This window comes from Geotrypetes seraphini, chromosome 6 (genome assembly GCF_902459505.1).
Source record: "Geotrypetes seraphini chromosome 6, aGeoSer1.1, whole genome shotgun sequence".
NCBI lineage: Eukaryota > Metazoa > Chordata > Amphibia > Gymnophiona > Dermophiidae > Geotrypetes > Geotrypetes seraphini.
The window spans coordinates 26935170-26960103 of NC_047089.1; the positions used below are offsets into that span (position 1 = coordinate 26935170).

The 24934-nt window shown below is 42.3% G+C and overlaps 1 protein-coding gene across 6 annotated transcripts in view; it reads right to left on the reverse strand.

The window, feature by feature from the left end:
* SLC36A4 (solute carrier family 36 member 4) overlaps nucleotides 1–24934 on the reverse strand; it is a 70746-nt gene that overhangs the window by 37368 nt on the left and 8444 nt on the right. For 4 of the 6 annotated variants that reach the window (XM_033948623.1, XM_033948624.1, XM_033948622.1 and 1 more), the window contains exons 2-5: nucleotides 23499–23755; nucleotides 15994–16123; nucleotides 12976–13066; nucleotides 5703–5791 (exon numbers count right to left, since the gene is read on the reverse strand). In XM_033948623.1, coding sequence (XP_033804514.1) covers nucleotides 5703–5791; nucleotides 12976–13066; nucleotides 15994–16123; nucleotides 23499–23505 — 317 coding nt within the window. In that variant the 5' untranslated portion in view covers nucleotides 23506–23755. Of the gene's footprint in view, nucleotides 1–5702; nucleotides 5792–7832; nucleotides 7961–12975; nucleotides 13067–15993; nucleotides 16126–23498; nucleotides 23756–24934 lie in introns of those variants that run through there. The other 2 variants (XM_033948628.1, XM_033948627.1) reach the window with 2 other exon arrangements.

Below are 24934 nucleotides of genomic sequence, written 5' to 3' on the forward strand. Positions count from 1 at the left end.
CAGTAGTGATATAGATGCTATCCATATTATGAAGTGGTTTAAAGTCAGTACTGCTTTTTCACAGTGAAAATGTGTAAAAAAAACACTTTTCAATTCATACCTGAATCATCACAAATACATAAATAAATGAACATCTCTTACAAGTTATTAAGGAGAAATTAGGTCCTTACCTGCTAATTTCTCTTTTAGTCCCTCCAGAACAGATGGTTTATGTTTCTCTGCTAACAGGTGGAGACCGAGATGCTAAATTTTGGCTACAGTACAAGTGGGCTGTGCAGTCCCCTCTTATAATCAGTCTTTACAAATAGCCAACACAAAGGAATCCAACGAAAACTGCAGTATCGCCAACCAAAGCATAAATCAACTAGGATGAACAAGAACATACAACTCTACACTCACATGAAAGCTAAGGAATAGTCCCAGATTGGACCAGGGGACACTGTTGGATGCTGGTTGGAAAAAGAACCTTTCAGAACGCCCCACAGTTCGCCAGCTAAACCAAATGCTGCTGCTCTTTCAACTCACCAAACAACCAGTCAACTAAAATCCACAGAAAAAACACTCATATTCTTCGTGAAAATACTGAACAAAGATTGGGCGGGGGTCTGTGCCGGTCTGGAGGAACTAAAAGAAAGAAAATTAGCAGGTAAGGGCCTAATTTCTCCTTCTTTAGCGTCCCTTCAGACCGGCACAGAAACGGATGGGACTTACCAAAGCAGTACCCATAATGGGTGGGACCCCCGAAGAGCCACCACAAGCACACACTCGCTGAACACCGCGTCCTGACACACCTGAACGTCCACACGGTAGTGTTTAACAACAGAATGGAGAGCAGACCAAACTGCAGCTTTACAGATATCCACCGGAAGCACAAGAAAATATTCAGCCCAAGAAGCTGCTTGACCCCAAGAGGAATGCACCTTGAGAAATTCAGGAACAGGCTTCTCTTGGAGAAGGTACTCGGAAGCGATAACCTCCTTGATCCAATGTGCAATGGTAGTCTTGGAAGCACCGTCCCCCTTACGAAGACCCACTAAGAGGACAAAAGGACAATCCAACTTATGAAACTCCTGGGTCCACTGAACATAAAAGCAAAGGACCCTATGGACATCCAACTTGCGCAATTGCCTCTGCTCCAACGAGCCTTCCCAACTACCCAAGACTTGGATACACACGAACTGGTTAACATGTAACGGCAAGACCACCTTTGGAAGAAAGGAGGGAACCGGACGCAGCATGATCTGCTCCCTAGAGAACTCCAGGAAGGGAGGCTTACACGAAAAAGCCTGCAGTTCTGAAATGCGTCTCGTGGAAGTAATGGCCACCTAGAAAACCGCCTTAAGAGTAATGTTCTTCAACGTACAGGTGCCAAGAGGCTCAAATGGTGGACGAACAAGTACAGAGAGAACTAAGCCAAGATCCCAGGCAGGAACTGATGGCCACACTGGAGGCCGCAGCAATTTCACAGCTCTTAAGAACTGAATCACATCCAGAGAAGAGGCCAAATGCTCACAATGCAAGAGAATGCAAAAGGAAGACAAAGTGGCAAGCTGCACCCGAAGGGATGACCAGGCAAGGCCTCGCTCCAGGCCAGCCTGCAGAAACTTCAGAAAAGTGAGGCCAAACAGTTCGAAGAGGAACCACACCACATGCAGAACACCGGTCCTAAAACAGATGCCAAACACGGACATAAGCCTGAGAGGTGGTAATTCTCCGAGACCCTAAGAGAGGGGAGATCACCTTAATCGAATATCCTATCTTCCTCAGGCGAGCCCTTTCAAGAGCCCAGCCATAAGACAAAAGGGACCAGGATCGAACATTGAAATGGGACCCTGAGGCAGAAGATGGGCGAGAGGCGCAGCGGGAGAGGATCCACCACTAGCCAACAAACCAGAACTGCATGCCATGGGTCAATCCAGAGTCACCAGGATTATGAGGCTTACGTGCCAGGCAATCCAAAGAATAACTCTGCCTACCAGAGGCCAAAGAAGACAGACATACAGCAGGCCATCTGATGGCCAAGCCTGCACCAGAGTATCCAGCCCCTTAGCCTGTTAATCTTTGCGCTGACTGAAGAACCTCGGTGCTTTGGCGTTAAAACTCATGGTCATAAGGTCCATGAACGGCTGATCCCCAGTCTGAACAATGCACTCTAAGGTTTCCAGCCTGAGACACCCCTCGCCGGGATCCAGTGCATGACAACTTAGAAAAAAAAAAATTCACCTGGACACTGGTCACACTGGCAATGTGGGAAGCCAAGATATCCCAAAGATGAGCCTCCGCCCATTCCATGAGCAGAGAGGACTCCAGCGCCACCAGAAGACTCTAGATCTTCCCCGACGACCGACATAGGCTCTGGATTCCAGAACAATGATCAACCAGGATCACCATTGTCCAGCTGTCCTGAGCCGAGTGATCGAGACATTGAGCTCCCGAAGTGAGGATATTGGCATCTGTGAGAAACCCTGTCCACTGGGACTGATCGAGACTCACTCCCTGAATCAAAATGGAAGACAAGAGCCACTAGTGTAGATTGCACAAACTTATCCACCAAGCGGGCCTGGAAAGTCCAAACCAGGAATCTGGAGTGACCACTGCTGAAGAACAGCACATTGAAGCTGATGCTTGTGAGCCTGAGCCTACTGGACCACCTCTAAGGAGGCTGCCATGGACCACAAGACCTGTAGAAAATCTTATGTTGGCGGACATCTGCGACCCATCAGAGTGTGAATTTGCACCCCCTGGCCTCTGGAAGAAAAATTATCCACAAGCTGGTATCAACAGGCATGCCAAGAAACTCTAAGTCAGGGGTGTCCAACCTTTTGGCTTCGCTGGGCCGCATTGGCCAAAAGAAATGTTCTGGGGACGCACAAACACGCAAATGCTGCAGCAAGACAGAGGAAGGAGCCAGCAAGACGGTAAACACCCGGGAGCAGCAGAGGAAAACACTGCATCGCCATCTACCGGGGCCACACAAAATACTTTACTGGGCCGCAGGTTGGACACCCCTGCTCTAAGTGCTGAGATGGAGGCAACAGACTCCTGGTCAGGTTGACCACCCAGCCCAGGAACTGAAGAGACTTCACAACTCGAGCTCTAATCTGGGAACTCTGCAACGACTTGGCTTGAATCAACAAATTGTCCAGATAGGGGGTGCACCAGAATGCCCTTCTTGCATAAGGCAGCTGCCACCACAACCACACTCTTGGTGAAAGTGTGCGAAGCTGAAGCTAGACCAATGGGAAGTACACAAAACTGAGAATGCTCTTCCCCTCCCCTCCAAAAAAAGCAACAGAAACACCACTAACAGCCCAAGCCGAATCAAAAAGGGAAAACCCCAGCCTCACCAGCAGTCCGCAAGCCCAAATCTGCCAGCAGCTGAGGCCCGGGCGTCACCAGAGCCTCCTGCCAACGAGCAATGCACACACAAAGGGGAGCCTGACATGCTGATACTCGAAGCCGGGTCCCCCTTGATGCAGCCGGAACATTTCATGCACCCACCAGCCACAGCCACATCCACTATCCGGCGCCTACATAAAATGCACTTGTGCTTCTTTTTTGAAGCGCTCACAATAAATGCGCCAAAAACTCACATTCAACACCACCGTACAAAAATGGCAGCCTTGGGACTACTTTATGCTCTATTTCTTGTTTTTGGTTTTTTTTTCTTCAGCTTCTCACAGCTCACTAACTGTCTCAAGTTAAAATAGACCTCCACATGGCTCTCTAAACTGTAGTCAGTGCCAGTATTGGTGGCAAGGCATACAGTTGAGGCTCCTCTAAACACAGAAAACCTGGGGAGATAGGGGAAATGGGGGGTGGGGGGAAGGACTCAACCATTTCAAGTGTGACACCCCCGAGGTCAGTAGAACCCCTGAGAGGATCCCCCCAAGCTCTATCCAGACAGCAAAAGGTACTAGAAAAAATCCAACAGGCCCAAAACAAACCTTAGCACAGACTGCACAATCTACCACTCCACCTGCTGAAGACTGAGAAAAGACTGAATGTAAGAGAGACTGCACTGCTCACTTGTACTGTAGCCAGAAGTTAATGTCTCAGTCTCCACCTGCTGGCAGAGGAGCATAAACCATCCATTTATGTGCCAGTCTGGAGGGATGCTAAAGAAATAGCAGATTGATAGCTACATATATAGCGGCTATTAAGGAAAAATTATGTAAAAAAAAAATTCTTATCAGTTAAATCACATTAAACAATTAAATTTCTTCATTCAGAAATCTTGGTTGCAAGCTCTGTAATTTGAGAAATCCATCATTGTTCATGCCACACACAAAAAAAAATCATCTGTCACCCCTCTGAAAGGGAACAACTGACAGTGTTGTGATTTTGAGATAAATATTTTTAGTATGCAAGTGATTGTTACTTTTAGATTATGCAGTACACTTAACCTGCAATAAAAAAAACAAACCACATTTTAAAAAGTACTTGGTGAATACATTCAGAACAGATGATTGATATGGGAAAAGGACAATATGCAGTTTGATAATATGGTTTGGTGCAAAATATATTGTGCAGAAGTCTCCCTCTGATATCGCATTCAGTTGATTTTTGTGATTTGAGTTTTTGACTTATTTATTAAAAGAGTACATTCTTTTGCACTCAAATATAGACATCCCCCACATTTGATTACCGGAGTGGTTGCAACTGTACAATTATGCAATGAAATATAATCAAATATTTCCAAAACAAAATGAAATATCTGACAGAGCCGAATAACTGATCAACAGATTAAGAATAAATCCTCTATAATAAAACCCTAAGCGCGCATGCGCACTTACAACTCCGTGCTCCCCGACAGCGTGAAGTGTGCCTCCATGCCAAATTCAATTTCAGGCACGTGGGGCGGCTTGCGGCGCGTGCTGCCATTTGAGCAGCAGTGGTGGTTTGACTCCTGCACTGCCGGGACACCTCTTCTCACCACCGGACCAACAAACGCACCAGCTGTGGGGCATTTGCTAGGCCAGCCCACTTCAATAATGTGAGGTGGGCCAGCCTAGCAAAAGCCCCGAGGCTGCCCGGGCTAGTGGTTGCTAGACAGGGGGGGTATCAGGTAAGAGGTGCTGCTGGACAGGGGGGAGGTAAAAGGAAGGGAGAAGGCCTACCCACTGGACAGGGGGGAGGTAAAAGGAAGAGAGAAGGCCTACCGCTGGACAGGGGGGAGGTAAAAGGAAGAGAGAAGGCCTACCGCTGGACAGAGGGAAGGTAAAAGGAAGGGAGAAGGCCTACTGCTGGACAGGGGGAGGTAAAAGGAAGGGAGAAGGCCTACTGCTGGACAGGGGGAGTAGGGAAGAGGTGCTGCTGGACAGGGGGAGCAGGGAAGGGGGTGCTGCTGGACAGAGGGGAGGTAAAAGGAAGGGAAAAGGCCTACTGCTGGACAGGAGGAGCAGGGGAGGGGTGCTGCTGGACAGGGAGGAGCAGGGAAGAGGTGCTGCTAGACAGGGGGGGTTAAATGAAGGGAGAAGGGCTACTGCTGGACAAGGGGAGCAGTGAAGGGGTGCTGCTGGACAGGGGGGAGCAGGCAAGGGGTGGTGGTGGACAGCCGAGGAAAGAAAGAGACAGAAAAAAAGAGAAAAGAGAGAGAGAAAGAGAACGAGAGAGACAAATCTATTCTAGCACCCATTAATGTAATGGGCTTAAAGACTAGTATGAGCATAATACATAAGATTTAATGTCTTCATATTTACCTCTGGCAAAGATAATGGCTGCAACGTACCAAGACATGCATACAGTGAATTGATATAATGCCTAGTAACACAAGACTGAATGGTCCAAGCTGTATAAAGAAAAGATATTAAGAGTAAGCATTAACAAAAATAAACAAACACTAGCCAGCCAAAAGGTAAGAATATATTATGTAATGTTCCAAGCGTTGTTTGGTCATCCTTTATCATTTAATCAACTGTCATAAATATTAAATTTAATAAGAGAATGCCAATGAAAAAAATAATGTTAGGATCTTTAAGTTCAGATGAACATGAAGTCCCACCCTTATAAACTCAGAACACACAAATTAATCAGCTACAGACTACTTCTAATGTTTCAAGAAAGGTTTGCACCTTTATTATTAAACTTCATAATTTGTGTACCTATTCTTTGGGTTATAACAGTAGCTCCCTTTAAAAAGCAGAATAACTCTGTCACAAACCTTCTTTCTATAAAAATTTTATAGCCTTTAGGATTCTCTGCAGGACAGATGTAGGTCACACATTCTCTGCTGACAAGCAGCCACACAATTGTGTGATATCACCCCATGGTCCCACACAGATCACTTTCAGAGATCAGATAAACCCAAGGGGTTTTTTAAGCATGTACCGAGATTCTTGCAGACTCTCTCCCCTTTTATTTACTTCAGTCTAATCCACAGGTGTCAAACTCAAGGCCCGCCTGGTCATTTTATGCGGCCCGCGGTCCAATGCCCCCAGTTTACCTTGTGGCCGGCTCCCTCCTCCTCATAGCAGTAGTATGCAGCTGCACCTTGCGTGTCCCACACCTCATCCAGAAGCATTCCTTCTGACATTGAGAGAAGGCTTCCGGTTCAGGTGCAGGACACACAAGGAGCTGCTGCATGTGGCTCCATGCACACTACGGCTGTGAGGAGGAGGGAGCAGACCACAAGATGACACCGGGGGCATTGGACCGCTAAAACAGCCAGGTTGGAGCAGGCCAGAAGGTTAGACGCCTGCCGGAAGGAGGCACAGCATGGAGGGAAGACAACAAAGGTAGGGGGAATGGTTTTATTTTCAAGTTAGTGTTTGAATTGTGTCAATTTTGAGCATTTTAATCTGCTATCTTTTGCACTGCTCAGGAAGAAATACATTTGTTTCTTTTTTCTCTGGGGGTTGTACTGCATGCAGAATCTTCAATCTTAGGGTATTTTTTTTTTTAAATATATTAGTACTTTTAGTTTTTGGTCCTGTATTTGCATAGGCGTTATCTGTGTTCTGGTAGGAATGAATGTTGAGAAGCATACAGTGTGCTTTATGTAGTTTAATTTTGTGGTTAACCATTATCATTATGTGTTAATAAGATTATATTGTATGTGTATGTATGAAAACTGAATGGACAAAATAGTTGTTATAATTAGTATTATTATGGGGGCGGGGTCTGGGGTGGAGATGGGGAGGGGTCTGGCCCACGACTTAGCCTGTGTTTTGGATTTCAACCCCTTAATTTGATTGAGTTTGACACCCATGGTCTAATCCATAATTTAGGAGTCAACTCTCAAAGATGGAGCATCTGATTTATCCTGCTGTCTACAAATAAGCAATTCCACTTTTTTCCATCAACAAGCAAGATGAAATATGCCATGTTAGTGAGGAATCTAAAAGCTGAGGGTTGCATTAGAGTTCAGCAGATTCTTGTTAGCAACCCATGGAAAATTCATAGACAAGGTGAACGTCAGTTGAATAAACTGTGAACTGCCTAACTAAAGGCTCCGTCTCCTCAACATTTTGTCTAAGTAATAATGGGCACTGAAAGCATTTGTGGAAGATCACATTACACCTTTGCAAATATCTTCTATGGGAACCGGGTGCAGGTGCACCATTAATGCCATTATGGCTTAACTTAATGTACTTTTGCAGGGCTGGGTAATAATTAAATTTCTATAAGCCAATTTGCTAGAATCCTTCCGCCAACTACATTCTCTGATTTACTGAGATTGTTGAATATGAAGAGTTGGTTAGACCAGGACTGTCCAAGTTTTTTTTGGTCATTGTTTTTTTCATATTGTACCAAGCGACTAAAAAGTCATATGTGTGTGGGGGCCACAGGAAGCAGTTCATAAAGCTGTTGGGCTTGGGGTGGTAGCTTACTTGCAAACACTGCTTGTGCAGCTTGAACTCCTGTCCTCTCCTGTTCTGCTAGAAGGCCCCATACAAGACAGCAAAAGCACTGGACTGCACCAGGAACGCCAGAAGCAGAACATGAGGTGTTGCCATCTCTGCAAAATAACATTAAAGCAGCTAAAATGCTGGGAGCAAGGGGAAAAGAAGCACTATGGATTGTCTTGGAAAGACTAGATGACACTTTTCACACTAGTCTATAGGCTTCTAAGTCAAATGTTGGAACTGCACATTCATTACTGCCAAGGGAATCCACAAGTTCAAACACACCTTTGAATCATATAAGATGAGGAAGATTCAAGCACTACCTTTTGAAATCTCCTCATCCAGTGACTGAGGGAGATGGGTCCCTAATCCTGAAACAGTCAATCCCCTTTGCACTATTGAATCTGAAGTGAAATGAAAGCTTAAAACAAAAGAAAACCAAAATACTACCTTGTTGTCCATCTAATTCTGATCCACTTTTTCTGCTACAATATTAACAAATGCTTTGAGGGCATTTAACATCGCTCTCATTTTCCACGGATTGATTTGACAGATTTTTTTGGGTGGCTAGCCAGACTCCTTGGGTGTATCTATTAGATCCACTCATAAGTATTATATGTAAATGCACTGACTGTCCTCACGGTGCTACTATCAATAAAGTGAACTTTGAACTTTACACCCATGGCCGAATTATTGACATCTCATCCTCATGACTCTCTTGTTGTGCTGCACTGACAAACAGAAAATCTTTGGGCAGGTTGCCTCAAACTACCACCACCATAGGGAACAAAGATCCCAGCCATTCATATTTACGCTGCATTGACAAGGGATGACAGAACTGGGATTTCAATGTTCAGAGCAAATGCTGCATATGAAACATGCAAAATATGGAATATTCTTCCTGCATATAAGAGTGCTGAAAAGTCTCGCCAAAATGTCTATCCTCTGTTTCAACAGGAATGCACTTCCCACCTGGGTGTCAGGGTTCCAATATATTGAGTTCTCTGCAATGGTATAACTCTGGTTCTTCTAGGAGATGGCTGGATCTTGCCAACAATTTAACTGCTTTCTGAGGTGAAGAGCCTTTTATTATCAGTTGAAAAATGTAAGCAGAAAAATCCCAGTCTTCCAGAGATGCCTTTCCTATACTTTCAATCCAGGAGATGCCACCTACTGCCAGACACCTGGAAAACACTAAGAGCTGGCAATATGCAATATTGATGAGTGTTGTTCACTATAAAATCCAAGACATTTCTGAAGTGGGTTTATGCATCCCTGAGGTGCACAGAGCTCAACCAGCCCTTACTGCACAACATCATGAAAGAAACCTGCATGGTATTCACCTTGAATCTCTCCTGGATGAAAAACTTACTAAGATTTCTCAGATTTATCTCTACCCTCCAGATTTATTTGAAATTACAATACCTGGAGTAAAGCTGTTTTATATTGAATTGGGGAAACTGCTTCAAATGCTTTCTCCTGGAGCAAAGAATCCACTTCCCTTATAGGGCTTGACTGAAGTTTAATGTGCCTAGCCAAATGCAGCATTCTAGAGGTGTTCAAGTGAAGTGAAGTCAGCATCCTTATCTACAATCTTCAAGACCTCAACCTGTCTTCCTTCAAGAGCTGAAGAATTGGATCCTATCCCCTTCCACCATGATGGATGTTGGTAGGAAAGGACTGGTTAAGGCTGCTGGACCTTAAAAATTTAGCAATGATTTAATTGTGGCCACAAAAACAGGGGTTGCTGGGATAGCTGCTTCTGTCTACCCCACCTACACGATCAGTCTCCTTGGAAAGAAGAACCATCTGTAAAGAAAGGGACTCTTCCTAGTGCAGATATTTGCCAGAGAAACCAACAAAAGCATCTATAAGGCAGAAGAGTGGTCCTTAATTAGATACTTCTGGTTATCAAAGAGGTTCTACCCAGCACAGGGTACAATGGTTAGCTGTCTTGATCCAATGGCAATCAAGAAGTCTCTAGCAGAAATCTTGACAGATCAAATGTAATGCTTCTTACATTCTTTTTCCTTGGCTAGCAAAAAGGCTATCCTAAACTCATCCATAGAATTATTCATTTATTTCTTTATTTCTCACTCCCAGAAAGCTCAGAGCAGGTAACAGTAGCACAAATGCAGATTCAGAAAGCAGGGTAACAGAAGGACTAGTGGGTGGGGTTACAGAGAACAGAGGGAACCTAGGTAAAATATTAAAGGCTAACAAATTATCAAGACATGTACAGATTCCGTAGGCAGTAGGTCCAAGTACAAGGTGAGGCTCAGATGTTATCATGACAGAGGGGAACCAGGAGGGACAAAAGGCATCCATAGTTTAGGGGGAGGGGACCTGGGTAACACAGGGAATATCAGAAGAAAAACACATGGATCATTTCACAATATATCTAACCCACAATGAAATAGCCATCAAAATAAAAGGGGAGGGGGGGTTGGATAATCAAAAAAATTTTTTGAAAAAGATCTTTGAATCCATTGCAGCACTTAGAACATGAAGTTCAGTAGCAGCTATATTATCCCCCGATGAAGGCTGGCTTGTAGTTGAAACGCTCTGGATGAAGTAGAGCATCGGGTATGGAAATACTAACCAATGTTGGCATTGGCAAATGGCCATTGAGATAAGTGTTGCTGTTCCTTCTATCGATCTATATATATATATTTTTTTATTTTTTTTTATTTTTTTAAGCTTTTTCTTTTTCCTTATTTTGAGATTTGTTGTTGCCTGTGGCATGAAAACAAGAACAAATTAAAATAGTTTTAAACCTAGTTACATATAAATAAAGTTGACATTTAAGGGTGGGACGGAGGTTTGACATAAATGATTATATGTTATAAGAGGTTCTATGTACTGAGCTTACAAACCTCCTAGTTTATTTACCACTTGGGAGAGTTTACTTATAAACCGGGGTGCCGTATGAACGGCTTTGAGGAAAGTAGAAGTTACATATTACATTGAATCATTTATAAATTGTGACACTAGTGTGTAGAAAGATGTTTTTCAAAAAAAATTTTTGATTATCCAAAATACCCCCTTTTTTAATGATAACATAGGAAGTATAGCAGGGCTCAGGCTGAAAAGGATATTGGATATGGGCAGCAGCTATCACCTTTTCATATAGGGGAGGCAGTGACCTCTGTGTACATATATTCAGCGCCAACACTTCTGTGGATGGCATCACTGAATATACACATAGAGGGGCATTTTCAATAGGACGTCTAAGTCTTGACTATGGATGTTTTGAGAAAGACGTCCAGAAATCCAATAGAGAAAATGTTCATTTTTTCAAAACTGCAAGACTTTTTTTTTTTTTAATGACTTATGTAGATGCTTTGGCCCTTAGTACATCTTATCTTTTTTGGGCACTCGAATATAAAGATGTCCACGTGAAAAATGCACAAAAGCAAGCTTTTTGGATGTTCAAGCAGCAAGCATTCTTTCTTAGCAAACTGTTCACAGACAGCTGAGCGCAGCAAAGGGGCACACTGAGCTACTGCAGTGAATGTCACATAAAAAGTCCAAGGTATACACGTCACTATAACCTGCTTATACTGTATGGTGAGCCCTCCAAAACCCACCCAAAAAACTTATTGTCCCCAACTGTACACCACAACAATAGCCCTTAAGCCTACAGATTATCTTTATGTAGGTACAGTAGGTTTTGGAGGGCTTACCATGCAATATACTGAAAGCAAGTTATAGTGACGTCTGATCTAGGACTTTTAATGTGACATTCACTGCAGTAACCTACAGAGTGCTCCTCTGCTCTGCTGTGGAGATGTATATGAGCCATGTGAATCTATAAGACAGGCTGGAAAGTACTGGGGGAGTTTTTACACTGGGTGGTGTAATGGGGTCGGTGACCAAGGGGGGGACTAAGGTGGAGGGGTCATTCCTTAATCCCTCTGGTCAGTTTGGGTACTTTTTTGATCCTTATTCATTTGTAAAAATAAGGTCTAGCCCCAAACATCTAAAATGGTGCCCTGGACATTTTGTTACAAAATTTGATTACATTTCTCCCTCGTTATTCACGGGGGATACGGGCAGAGCCGGACCGCGAATGGTGAAAAACCACGAATATCCAGCTCTGACCCACCCCACCTCCCTGCCGCCTTCCCAGCCTTACCTGGTGGTCTGGAGGGCTTTCGGGGCAGGAGCAATCTTCCTACGCTCCTGCCCCGTGCAGATCGCCATTAGGAAATGGCTTTGGGAGTTCCCGTCGTAGTCTCAAGAGACTACGGGAACTCACAGCAGCCATTTCCTCATGGCGATCTGCACAGGGCAGGAGCGTAGGAAGATCGCTCCTGCCCTGAAAGCCCGCTAGACCACCAGGTAAGGACGGGAAGGCGGCAGGGAGGTCAAAAATGTTTTTTTTAAATTTTCCCCCTCCCCAGAAAAAAATCGTGATTATGTGAAACCGCGAGTGCAGAAACCGCGAATGGGGAGGGGGAAGTGTATCCCTGCAGAATATCCAAGTCCTAAGACTGCCTAAAACATGCCTCTAACACCCCCCCTTAAGAGTTAGGTGCACTGGACAGAAAGTGACCCGAAAGACATCAAGAAAGTCTGTTTTGAGAATGCCCACTTGGATGTTTTTGACTAGTAAGTGTTGGTTTATGCTGTCTTTTCATTTAAATAGCAACGGCCTGTGTTTTTATAAAAACACAGACCATGGCATTTGAACACTTTAGGGGCACATATTAAAAACACATACCTTGGCAGACAGTGGTACTAGGCCAGAGGTGCACAAGTTCAGTCCTCAAAAGGTCACAAACAGGTCAGGTTTTCACTTTATTCCTAAAATATATGCGTGAGAGAGTTCTGCATTCCCATATGTAAGTTTATTCTGGATATCATGAAAACCTAAAGGCTACAAACAGGTGAAGGACTAAATTCGGGCACCCCAGAACTAGATTTTTTCATAGAATGAGAATTATTTTTTTTTTTCCAAAAACCTATTTAGATCAATTGCTTTATCTAATTAACTTATGTCAACAATGCAGTTTTCACTTTGTAGTTCCTCTGTCAGTCATACACGTGCTTTCCTATTTTATACTCTCCAGCCTCATCTAGGATAACATTTGCAGTAAGTGTGTCATGAATAATAAGCTCTTACCACGATGCCTGCATTTTTCATTGCAAGCGGAAGCCCTAGTAGCCCAGTTCCAATGTTTCCCTTAAGGAGATGAATAAGTGTTTGTGCAAACCTAAAAAAATTCAAGTATGGGTTAAATAAAAACAAACTATCATCTCTTTAAAATATATACTACTAAGTGACAGCTCTTCCATAGCAAAAGGACCATGTTCAAAAGATAAAAGCAAACCCTGTACCTGCTGAATACTATCCTTATGGTCATCTTTTGAAAAACTCAACACAAAATCTCTCTCCACCCACAATAAAAAAACAAACAAAAGTTGGTGGGATTCCTAAATGTAATTAATTTTATGATGTTCCTCCTGACATATTTTTCTTCTAAAATCTAACACAGTGGTATATTCTCCCTTCAGATCATTAAGATTAGAGCAGGATATATTGATAACAGTTCCACCAGTAATAAAAAAAAAGTGTATATTAGCGATGACCAGAAATCAAATGGGATATGCGCAATGTTACAGAATTAGGCTAAGTATAAACCACACCCCTGCTTCTCTCTCATACCAACTTTTTTCACACTATGCGACTCCTAATTATTGCACCAAACTTTGTAGAATATGTACAGACGTATATGCACATAACATTTAATTTGCATCCATTAGTGCTAATTGCTTGTTGGAGGTCAATTATCAGCACTGATTGGCTTGTTAAACAATTAAGAGAGCCAGAAGGCCTTGAGCATGCGCAGATGCTCAAGGCCCAGTCTGGCAAGCAGCACGATCTTCGGGCACCGGCACCTCCTGTGGGTTGGTGCTGCGTGCCGGTTCCAGATGGGGGTAAGGCTTCAGTTTGGGAGGGCGGTGTTCGCAGGCAGGGGGGCTCGCAAATCGAGTCAACACTCGGTTGTGAGTCACGATTTGCGAAAATGTTTTGATCGTCTTGAAAAACACTCGCAAACCGCGTTACTCGCAATCGAGTTTTACTAATAGGCAATTTTAACATTCCGGATGGTGATTGGGGATCCCTACCGCAGGGTCTTCTAGAAGTAGGGTTCTCTACAAGGAGAACTCCAGCAATTGGTAATGGAACCCACACGGGATGGGGTCATACTGGATTTAGTGCTTACAAATGGGGAAAGCGTTTCTGATGTTACGGTGGGTGATCATCTGGCATCCAGTGATCAATCCATGGTACAGTTTAATATTAAGACAGGTACAGAAAAGGCTCATTCAAAAGTAAAGGCTCTAGACTTTAAAAAAAACTAACTGTTCGGATCGGGGATTAAGTAAAAAAATTGTTGACTAGATGGGAACATCTGGAAGGTGTAGAAATGGAGTGGGCAAAACTGAAAGGAGGTATTGTAAGGGCGACAAACCTTTCTGTGAGGCAACTAAAAGTAAGAGGAAAGAAAGAAGGTAATGAATAACAGGTTAGCTTTCATACACTACAAAAGATCAAAGAGGAAGACAGGCAAAAATATCTGGATAAGAGTGGCTGGTTGACAGGTCAGGAAAGCAAAGATAGAAATGGAAGAAAAAACAGCCGCCACGGTAAAACAGGGAGACAAGTCATTTTTTAGATATATCAGTGATAGGAAAACGTGCAAACGTGGCACTGTGAGACTCAAAGGGGAGAAATATGCAGAAGCTGATTTTTTTTTTTTTCCAAATTCTTTATTCATTTTTCCATCATACATCAAGTACACAATATTACATCAATTAAAACTTGTATACATCACTTGAATTTCTTTCTAATATCATCTTAAATACATAAATTCATACCCTTTCCACCCACCCTTCCCACAAATATTTTAATCTAAAATATCATATAAATATTATATTCTTATCTATTGATTAAACCTTTAACAGAACTTTATACCATCCCCCCTCCCCCCATGTATAAATGTACTTTCAGTGGAAAATGGTGTCTAATCATTGCAATAATTTGTCAATGGCCCCCAAATCTTTTTAAAATTATTATAATTCCCTTTTTGTATGGCAATTGTTCTTTCCATTTTGTAAATGTGGCACAACGAATTCCACCAGAATGTATCATTAAGTCTACTGTAATTTTTCCAATTACTGGTGATATGTTGCATGGCGACTCCCGTCATAATCAATAAAAGTTTATTACTTGATGAAATTTGACTTTTTGCTCTTATTGACACCCCAAACAGAATTGTATCATATGATAATGCTACATGGTTTTCTAGTAAACAATTAATTTGAGACCAAATTGATTTCCAAAAGGCCATGATACAGGGACAATAGAATATGAAATGGTCCAGAGTCCCTGCTTCCAGATTACAATGCCAGCATCTATTAGCCTTAGAGCTATCTAACTTTTGTAATCGAACAGGGGCCCAAAAAGCTCTATGTAACAAAAAAAACAACAACCAAGTTTGGCCATTGAGACGCAGAAATTTGATGCTTAATCTCAATGCTACAAATGTCTCTAAGACCAGTCTTTGGTTTTTTATTCATAAATCCAGACTGAAGCTGATTTTTAAAAAAGGCTGAATTGTGAAGCGCCAGGAGCAGGACCACAGAAGACAAAGGCAAATAGGGATGAAGGAGTGGTAGGCCCTGATCAATTTTTCCTCAAAACAAGGACAGAGCCAGGACAAGCAGCATAACCAGTTTTTCACAGGTCATGTACACATGTGCCAGAGATCATTGCAGCACTCGCCAAAAGGTTATTTTGAAAGGAAAATGCCGCAGAGCAATTAAACTTAAAACTGGCATGCAGCACCTCCCCCCTACAAGGTATCAAGCAAATATCCTGTGTAGTTTACATGTTAACTAAAAGGTGGATGTAGTTCCTCTACACAAAAGACAGGTTTGGGGGGGGGGGGGTGTCAGTCAGCATTTATATCACCTGATTCTGTTAGGATTGTTGTTATAAGAAACCAGAACTCAATTTGAGTTTTCATGTTTCACTTTTATTATTTACCTGCTCATTTTGTATGACTATTTGGAAATGCTAATAAACAGATTTAAAATGTAAAAAAAAAACAAACAAAAAAAAAACTTAACATACGTGATTCCCTCTTGATCCCCAAGCTGATAATGTTTCTGAACTGGTCTTAATTCAAGATCCTGTTCTTCCTCCGAGACAGTATCGGAATCCTGCTGCTCCTCTTCAATAAGAGGCTTCCTCACTTCTGTATCTAGAAAACAAAGAGAACAGAATGTTAAAACCACTTTATAAAAAAAGGTTCAAATCTCTCTCCCAAGTAAGCTCTACAAGGGTCTATCTGGCCACTAAGTTGACTAGGCGTCCAGCTAGTGCAATATCATTTTGGGGATAAGAACATAAGAATAGCCATCAAGCCCAGTAGCCCGTTCTCGCAGTAGCCAATCCAGTCACCAGTACCTGGCAAAACCCAAATAGTAGCAACATTCCATGCTACCAATCCAGGGCAAGCAGTGGCTTTCCCTGTAGCTTTCTCATTAACAGACTATGGACTTTCCTCCAGGAAACTGTCCAAACCCTTCTTAAAACCAGCTATGCTATCTGCTCTTACCACTACCTCTGGCAACACATTCCAGAGATTAACTATTCTCCAAGTGAAAAAATATTTCCTCTTATTGGTTTTAAAAGTATTTCCCTGTAACGTCATTGACTGTCCCCTAGGCCAGTGGTTCCCAACCCTGTCGTAAAGGACCACCAGACAGTCAGGTTTTCAGGATAGTCCTAATGAATATGCATGGAGGAGATTTTGCATGCCTTTCACCTCCATTATATGCAAATCTCTCTCACCTACTTGTCAGAAATGCTCTCGACAGAATCACTTTTTTCATGCTTTTTAGTCTTGCCCCAAAATCAATGTTTTTGGAAATTGGCTTTTTGACATATGCGAAGGCCATTCTTGACCACCTGTTGCCGCTGTCAGCAGCAGGGCTCCTGCTGGAAAATATGAGGCCTTTAGGTTCCCAGTTTGTTGCCACCGTCTATTTATTCAAAAAGAAGGGGCCCTAGGGAAAAAGGCAATTCTTTTGGTATGGGTTAACTCTACTCCACCACCTTATTGGGCCTGGAGAAATCACTTACATGACCTCATGCTTTTGGAATATAGGGTATCTCATATTAGCTGTAAATGTAAAAGGCAATTCCTCGGTATATAAATATTAATAAATAGATATAAACATTTGGGATCAATATATTCAATCTTTGTCTTCTCGGGCTGATATTTTAAACTCTCTTTAATACATCTTGTGGTTTGATGGGGAGGGCGGCATGGGGCGCCGAAGGCATAAGCAGTTGCTTTTTTTTTTCTTTCTCTGTCTCTTATCTTTACTTTAGATCTCAGCTATTGATTATATCTAGCTTCGTTAGGAGTGTGGAGCTGAGTAGGGGATGGGAAGATGTCATATCAGAGGACTATCAAGAGTCAAAATCTTCAGAATTCAATACGCTTTTATCACTGTTATTAAGCACAGGAAAGTGGGGGGGGGGGGAGGCAGAAGGATTATTGGTTGTAATTGTGTAACTTATGTTTTTTGGGGTGCATCTTTGTTAACTGTTGTCATTGTTCTTATTGAAATTCAATAAAAATTGTTTCAAGTTAAAAAAAACAAAAACTTCTGATAGTTATTTGTTGATGTATTTATGTAAATGAATTGCGTACAAAAGCAGTTTATGTAAGATCAGAGATTTCCATAGTATTTAAATGTTAGTTATTTACTGGTATACTTATGTGGAGGATACGAATATGATCAGCAGGGTGGGTTGCAGCAGCTTTGTTGAGATAAGATGATATACTGTTCTTAATTACTTTGTATGTGGACTATAAACTGCCTAGATTTTTTAGGCAGTATATCATTTTTTTAAAATAAACAAGCCATGATTTTGGTGCCAAAAAAATGGCAGTCTCTTTATATTCATGTGCTTCCCTCCCCCCAGACATTGCAGGCCTTCCCTGTGCCTACCTTAAGCCCTGGTGGTCCAGTGGTGAGCCAGAACAGGAGTGATCTCTCCCATGTCCTGTCCCTGCTGGCTCTGCATTACCCTGCTCCCGCCCCGTGCAGTCTCCATTCTCTTGAGTTTGCTGCAGGAACCCATGGCAGCCATTTTCTGAATGGAGACTGCACGAGGCAGGAGAATAAGAGAATCATTCCTGCCCCGACTTACCACCGGACCACCAGGTATGCTTGGATGGGTCCAGAAGGAATGTGGGAGGGGAGGCAGGGTGGTGTGGAACTGGATGAACAGGACACGAGAGAGATCGCTCATGTCCTGGCTCACCAGGATTTAAAGTAGGCACAGAGAGGCCTGCAATGTCTGGGGCTGTTGCTGCTGCTGCCAGGCTAGGACAAGCCACGACAGGGAAGATAAGATTATTGGGTTTGTTTGTTGGGGTTTGATTTTATTTATTTATTTTTTTTTATTTTTTTTTTGGGGGGGGGTAAGAAAAGAGCAAGCATTACCATACTTGGATATAAGCCCTTGGTTTTTATTCAAGTCAACCTTTTTTCCTTCTTTTTTTGGGAAAAAAAGATTTCCTTGGTCTATGGTTAGATTAATTTATATTTGAGTATATACGGTATACACTTGTTATGTTCTTAAATTTTAACTATAATATTCTAAAACCCTATGTTTGTGTAAATTTTATTATTTCAGCCTCAATAAGCAAAATCCTGCAAAAAGACTACAAACTGGCACACCAAAACAGTACTCAACAAAACCAACAGCCATAGTTACACAAAAAAATAAAAATCAGTAATGCACATATTACAACTGTTCTAAGGAACACCAATACACCACTTATTGGAAAGAAAAAGTAAACAAGCAAGGCTGCTAGATTCCTGCATCTCCCTCCCGCTTCTAAGGGGAGACCTTAAAATCTGTGTTGCAAAGAGAATACACTTCCGAATCCGCGTTTCAGCATCCGCGGATTCGGTTATTCCCAAAAACCCATTTTAATTTTTCAGGCTATTTTAATACCTGTAAGCCCCCCCCCCCTCCCCCTTAAGCCTTACCTGGTGGTCTAGTGGGTTTTCGGGGAAGGAGCGTGGGAAGATCACTCCTGCCCCGAAAACGCGCTAGACCACCAGGTAAGGCTTATTTGGAAGGGGCTTACAGGACTTAGAATAGCCAGGGGGAAGAGGGGGTTAGGGGCAAAACCTGCTCAAATATTATTCACGTTTTTTAAATATTCGCGGGCCGGCTCTGCCCCTAACCCTCGTGGATACGGAGGGAGAAGTGTATCTCATGGAACAATCTGAAGTATCATTTCCAACAGACTACACTGGTCTAGCTCTGAATAAAAGTTGATGTAACTATTTCACTATTAAGTAAAATGATGTATCGTTTAAAAGGAGAAAAAAACCCTTCCTATTGTACCCTGGAAATCAATGCTCCGACACGCAAGAAATTTGATTTAGATGATGTTAGTTACATAAAACTGTTCAGAACAACAGTCTAGTCAGAACCTAATTATTAGTAGCAGTCGCACTTAAAAATATATGCGACAACAAAACAACAACAAATGTCACATTTTTTTTTTTTTTTTAAAGTAATAATGAAGCATTTTTATCCCTATAGATGGTTTAGTTCTGATAATTGTCAAATTGACCGTTAAGTATGCAGTTTCATTCTCTAATATTGTACTAGAAATGGCAACAGTCTTTCAAAGAAATACCTGAATGAAAACTAGGTTACACTATTGATTTGAAAAGAAAAGCAGAACTGTGCCAAAATACAGCTTTTTTTGTGTACTACTACAGAGGTCAGCTGTGCAGAGCAGTGTTGAAAATTTCAGACTGCACCATTGATAGGCCAGTACTACTATTAATTATTTCTAGAGTGCTAACAGATGTAGCATATTTCCCCATATTTAGGCCGTGGCCTATATATGGGTTTTGCAAGCATGCCCTGTGGGTGCAGCTTGCATAACTGGGGCAGCCTATACTGGTTTTTAAAATCATCCCCGTCCCCCTTATCTCACTCGCTGGACGGCTGCCTCCTGGAATCTCGCAGCCAGCAGTGCAGGACAGGAGCGATCTTGTCGATCTCCATCCTGGCCCCGCGCCGCTTCCTGCATGGCTTTGCCGTCAGTTCTCCCGCAGGAAGCGGCGTGGGTCTGGGCTGGAGATCAACAAGACGGCTCCTGCCTTGCACTGTTGGCCGCAAGATTCCAGGAGGCAGCCGTCCGCCGTGGGAGGTAAGGGGGGGATGATTTTAAAATACAGTATAGGCCGCCCCAGTTACTGGTAGATAAGCTGCGGTTAATACGATGGAGCGGCTTATCTACCAGTTTTAAAACTTGCATAGGCATTTTCTGCGGCCTGTATGTGGGGAAATACGGTATACAGTTAGGGGGGATAGGTAGTGAAAGGCTGGCTACTGTTTGCTGTGCACAAGGATTGGTGCATTGAAGAATCAACATGTGGAGAGAGAGAAACATCCATCACTGCCTCCAGTCTGGTAAAATGGTTGAAACTGCTATAGAGAGCGTGCGAGAGCCTGAACAGAGAGAGAAAGTAGTGCAGCGTTTCAAAAGCTCCAAGGCATGCCACCTCTCCCCCCCCCCCTTCCCACAGCCAAGCACTACATGCAGTGACCGAGCTAGGTTAGCTAGAATTGCATTTGAAGGGGGGATCATGATCACCATTATATGATTATGCTGTATTTCTTAAAAGCAATTTTCATAGGAGAAATGAGTCTTATTTTAGACAACTAAAAAAAAATGAGTCAGTAATGGCTTCAAAAAAACAAGCGACCCAAGACATCACCAACAGAGCTTGAATGGGAGCACTTCTGCTTAGTAGTTACCTGCATTATATCCTTTCAAGGTGCTTTTTTTAGACTATTAAAAAAAAAAACCTATTTAATAATACTCCACTTTTTAACATTAGTCACTCATTTTGTCATACACATGGTTAACTGAAATGTTCCATTTCTCTCTCCTAATCTCTAGGTGTTCTCAATGGACAGCAGGATATAAGTCCTCACAACATAGCAAACATCACCGACGGTGCTTGAATGGGAACACTTCTCCTGCTTAGTAGTTACTAGAAGCTTGCGAGCCAATTCACCAACACGCACACTGCTTCCCACCTGTCGCTGTCTACAGCTCCTGGGGGAGATTGGTGGGTATGTAAATGCTTGCATCCTGCTGTCCATACAGTATACTGCTCAGGTAAGTAACTTTGTTGTTCTTGAGGATAAGCAGGACAGCAAGTCCTCACAGCACACGACTCCCTAACTCAGGGGTGTCGAACTCAATCACATAAGGGGCCAAAACCTAAAACACAGGCTAAGTTGCAGACCAAATTTTTTATTAAGATACTTAAGCCATATCGCACGCCATCCTCGTGCATTAATCGTGTTCTGAAAATAACATGCACCCGTGTAGTTGCTGCTGGCAACAGATGCAGGATCAAGACCTCTGACACGGTTGTGCCTAGTGCTGGGTCTCGGAAGGGAAGGGATGTGCAGAAGGAAGGATGTGAAGAAGCAATTTAGCTCACTGGGACTGGATCCTTCTGCCTGCAAATGGGTATTGAGGCAGCACGGTGAGATGCTTATGTGGAGCGCCCTGCTCCTACCTAGCTTTCTGGGACTGGGTCCTTTGGCGCCTGGAGCACTACTGGGACTGGGGCTGCATGGTCAGGTGCTTGCATAAGGCACAGTGGGCCACATAAAACAGCCACATAAAACAGCCAGGTAGGCCGGATTCAACCCACAGGCCTTGTGTTTGCAGGTCTCCCCTTGGAAGTGGGAGGGAGATGCAGGGATCCAGCAGCCTTGCTTGTTTACTTTTTCCAATAAGTGGTGTGTTGGTGTTCCCTAGTGCATTACTGATTTTTATTTTTTTGTGTAACTATGGCTGTTGGTTTTGTTGAGTACTGTTTTGGTGTGTCAGTTTGTAGTCTTTTTGCAGGATTTTGCTTATTGAGGCTGACATAATAAAATGTACACAAACATAGAGTTTTAGAATATTATAGTCAATTTGAAATTTAGGAACATAACATGTGTATACCGTATATACTCAAATATAAACTGATCCAACCATAGAGCAAGATAACCTTTTTTCCCCCCCAAAAAAAGGAGGAAAAAAGATTGACTTGAATAAAAACCAAGGGTTTATATCCAAGTACGGTAACGCTTGCTCTGTTCTCTTCCTCCCTCCCAAAAAAAAAAAACAAAAACCCCTCACAAACCCAACAAATATGCACCCAGGTGGGACAAGCACAGCAAAAATTGGCTGTGTTAAGCTTATGGTGTATGCAGGAATATTTGACCATATATGTGTTTGATGTGGTTTTCAATCCACCTACCTGGTGAACACAAGGCACAAACTGTAACCATTGAGCCACAGCAGTTTGCTTCTCGATAGAGCAACTGTTAGAGATACCTTGGGAACACAAAGCATCTAAGGCTGCTTGCGTAGTCACATCAGATTTTAGCTCCGTTTACTTCCTTTTTCCAATTCTTCATGTAGTTTCACCACCACTTCCTTGCCATAGGTCAGTGAGCAACTTCTACAAGCAAATTTCTGTGACTTACAATCTAAGGCTGTTGCCTTGTAGGGGGTTCAAAACCAGCTTTAGGTAAATTTGCTGTTTTCAAGTTTCATTAAAATTTGATAAAATCAAGTATCAGAACTTCTAAGTGATTTACAATTAAAAAAAAAAAAAAAAAAATTTGGGAGGGGGGGGTAAAAAAATATTACAACACAGATGACAAGAATAAAACTTGAACATTCAACTAACGGGACACGCAAGGTTGAAAGGCATGAAATACAACTGTAAAAGGAAGAGAGACCATTAAAGGTAAGGGCAAAAGGACCGTTTTGTATTCTATACACCCTTAATTTTTTTTTAAAAAAGGTATCTAACAGTCGCCAAGAGGACTTTATCATTTGGAGACTATACCCATCTGTGTTAAAATATAATCTCCACTAGACATGGTGACTGTTAGATACTTGCTTACAAAAAAAGTGGAATTCAACCCACCACCTGGGGAACACAAAGCAGCTAAGGCTGCTTGCGTATCCACATCAGAAGAGGGAGCTGTTCTCCACTGCAGAAGGGGAGGAGTGACACTCTTCTGTAGATTCACGAGTAATGAGAAGCAACAGCTATGGCACAGATTGCTACAGAAATCCCCTTTATAAGAACTGTGCAGCTTTTATGCATATACCAACTACTGCACGTTAGGCTTCCTGTTATAACAGTACCTTCTCTGTCAGCAAACCTATGCTTAGCTGCAAAATAAATTGTCAGTTACAAAAAACCTTTTATATATTTGTAGACAAAGAGCCATTTCAACTGCACTCACAGCCGTGTATGCATTCTACAATTTATTTTCAAGAAAATGAATTCACAAAGTCTTCAGCAGTTCATTACTCGCATGACATGGAACTTGAAAACATCCCTGCTATTGCTTCTGTAAGTTCTGGCAATTAGAAGAAACAAGAATGCTAGTAATGAGCAGAAGTATGGTATCCGAAGTCATTTTCCAAGAATAGCCGAGTCATATGAATTGTTAGATAATATTCAACTGTTAATACTAGTGCCAGTGTCATTTTCACCTACCTGCCATGTTTTTATTCCTATGGTCTTATCTTCATCCAGGGGGCAGAAAAAGCAAAACTACAAATGCTTCAAATCTGGAAGATCTCGTAACAGTGTAATATTTTTTTTCTCGTCTTCGGAAGAACTGCAGGGATCATTCCTCACTTTAAAAACTGTGCAATAATGCAGGATATTGGCTCACCAAAAATAAACATGGTTGTTTACCAGGCAGTAAGTCAGAATATCAATAGGGCTGACCGCAGTTTGTAGAGGCATAGCTGTTTGAAAGAAGGAGAAAAGTTAAGATTTACTATTTCATATAATCATTTTGAAAATTATGCCACTAGTAATGTTAAAAAACCAAACCAAACCAAATTTTGCTCAATAGTCCTGCAAGAGCTGACAATTAACAGACTTGATAAGTCTTAATAGGTTACTTTATTTCAAACTTGTATAATAGAGATGTTTAGAAAACTATCCGCCCCATGCACATTTACCAGGTTAGTAAGTAGCTTCTTGAATAAAATCAGGGGATGAAAACTGTTAGCCTCCTCTGTGGGACAGGGAAGGAACAGTCGCCTAGAGCTTGTACAGGTTTGTGCGACTCACAAATAGAAGATTAGATGCGAACAGCTGGCAGGAAATGCACAGAAATAAATACGAGGTTGCTTCAAAAAGTTTCTGCACTTTCCTATTTTCACAGGAAATGGTTGGGCAGGAGAAGTGGTAAGAAGGTATGTCACAGAATGTCATGTGACTAGTCGGTCGGGCAACAGGGTGATTACGTGGTAAAGTGATCTAATTTGCTTTTGAGATATTTTAAAAAAGTGTTTTAAAAAAATAAAAGCATTTTGAAATCCTTCTGTACAACTCATGAAGCATCTTTTACTCCTGCTATAAAGCAAGTACAAACCCCATGAAGGCTGAAGCCATTGTGCTGCCAGAAGGCCCTGAAGTATCAGAGAGAAACTCTACAGAAGTCTCCTTTTGGAAATATGCCTTCAGCCTACAAGTACAAAGTATCCATGGGTCTGCATGTTCCCCATGATGGGTCCGCAGTTTCCAAGATGTTAGATAATTTTTAACATCTGTATTGCTTTCTTCAATGGGCAGAACTAAGGCAACCATATGGGCAGACCAGCTAGACCATCATGTTTCTATATGGTTACCAGATTCTTGGCTGGCAAATCTGAGACATTTATTTCCACTGCATTAGCAGTTTATAAGTAACCATATAGCTCTATATCATGGAGAATATTAGGACTCCAGGATGGTTATCACTGATCTACTGTCTGCTGCTGACACTAATACCAGTTTCCTTATTTTATGAGAGATGTGTACAGTATTTGTTTTTGGACAAATAGTAAATCATGATAAATACAGGCATTTTCAGTTTGTGTACCTTTAAAAGGAACAAAAATGACCACAGGGTGAAAGAACCTGATTTTCATCCGTGC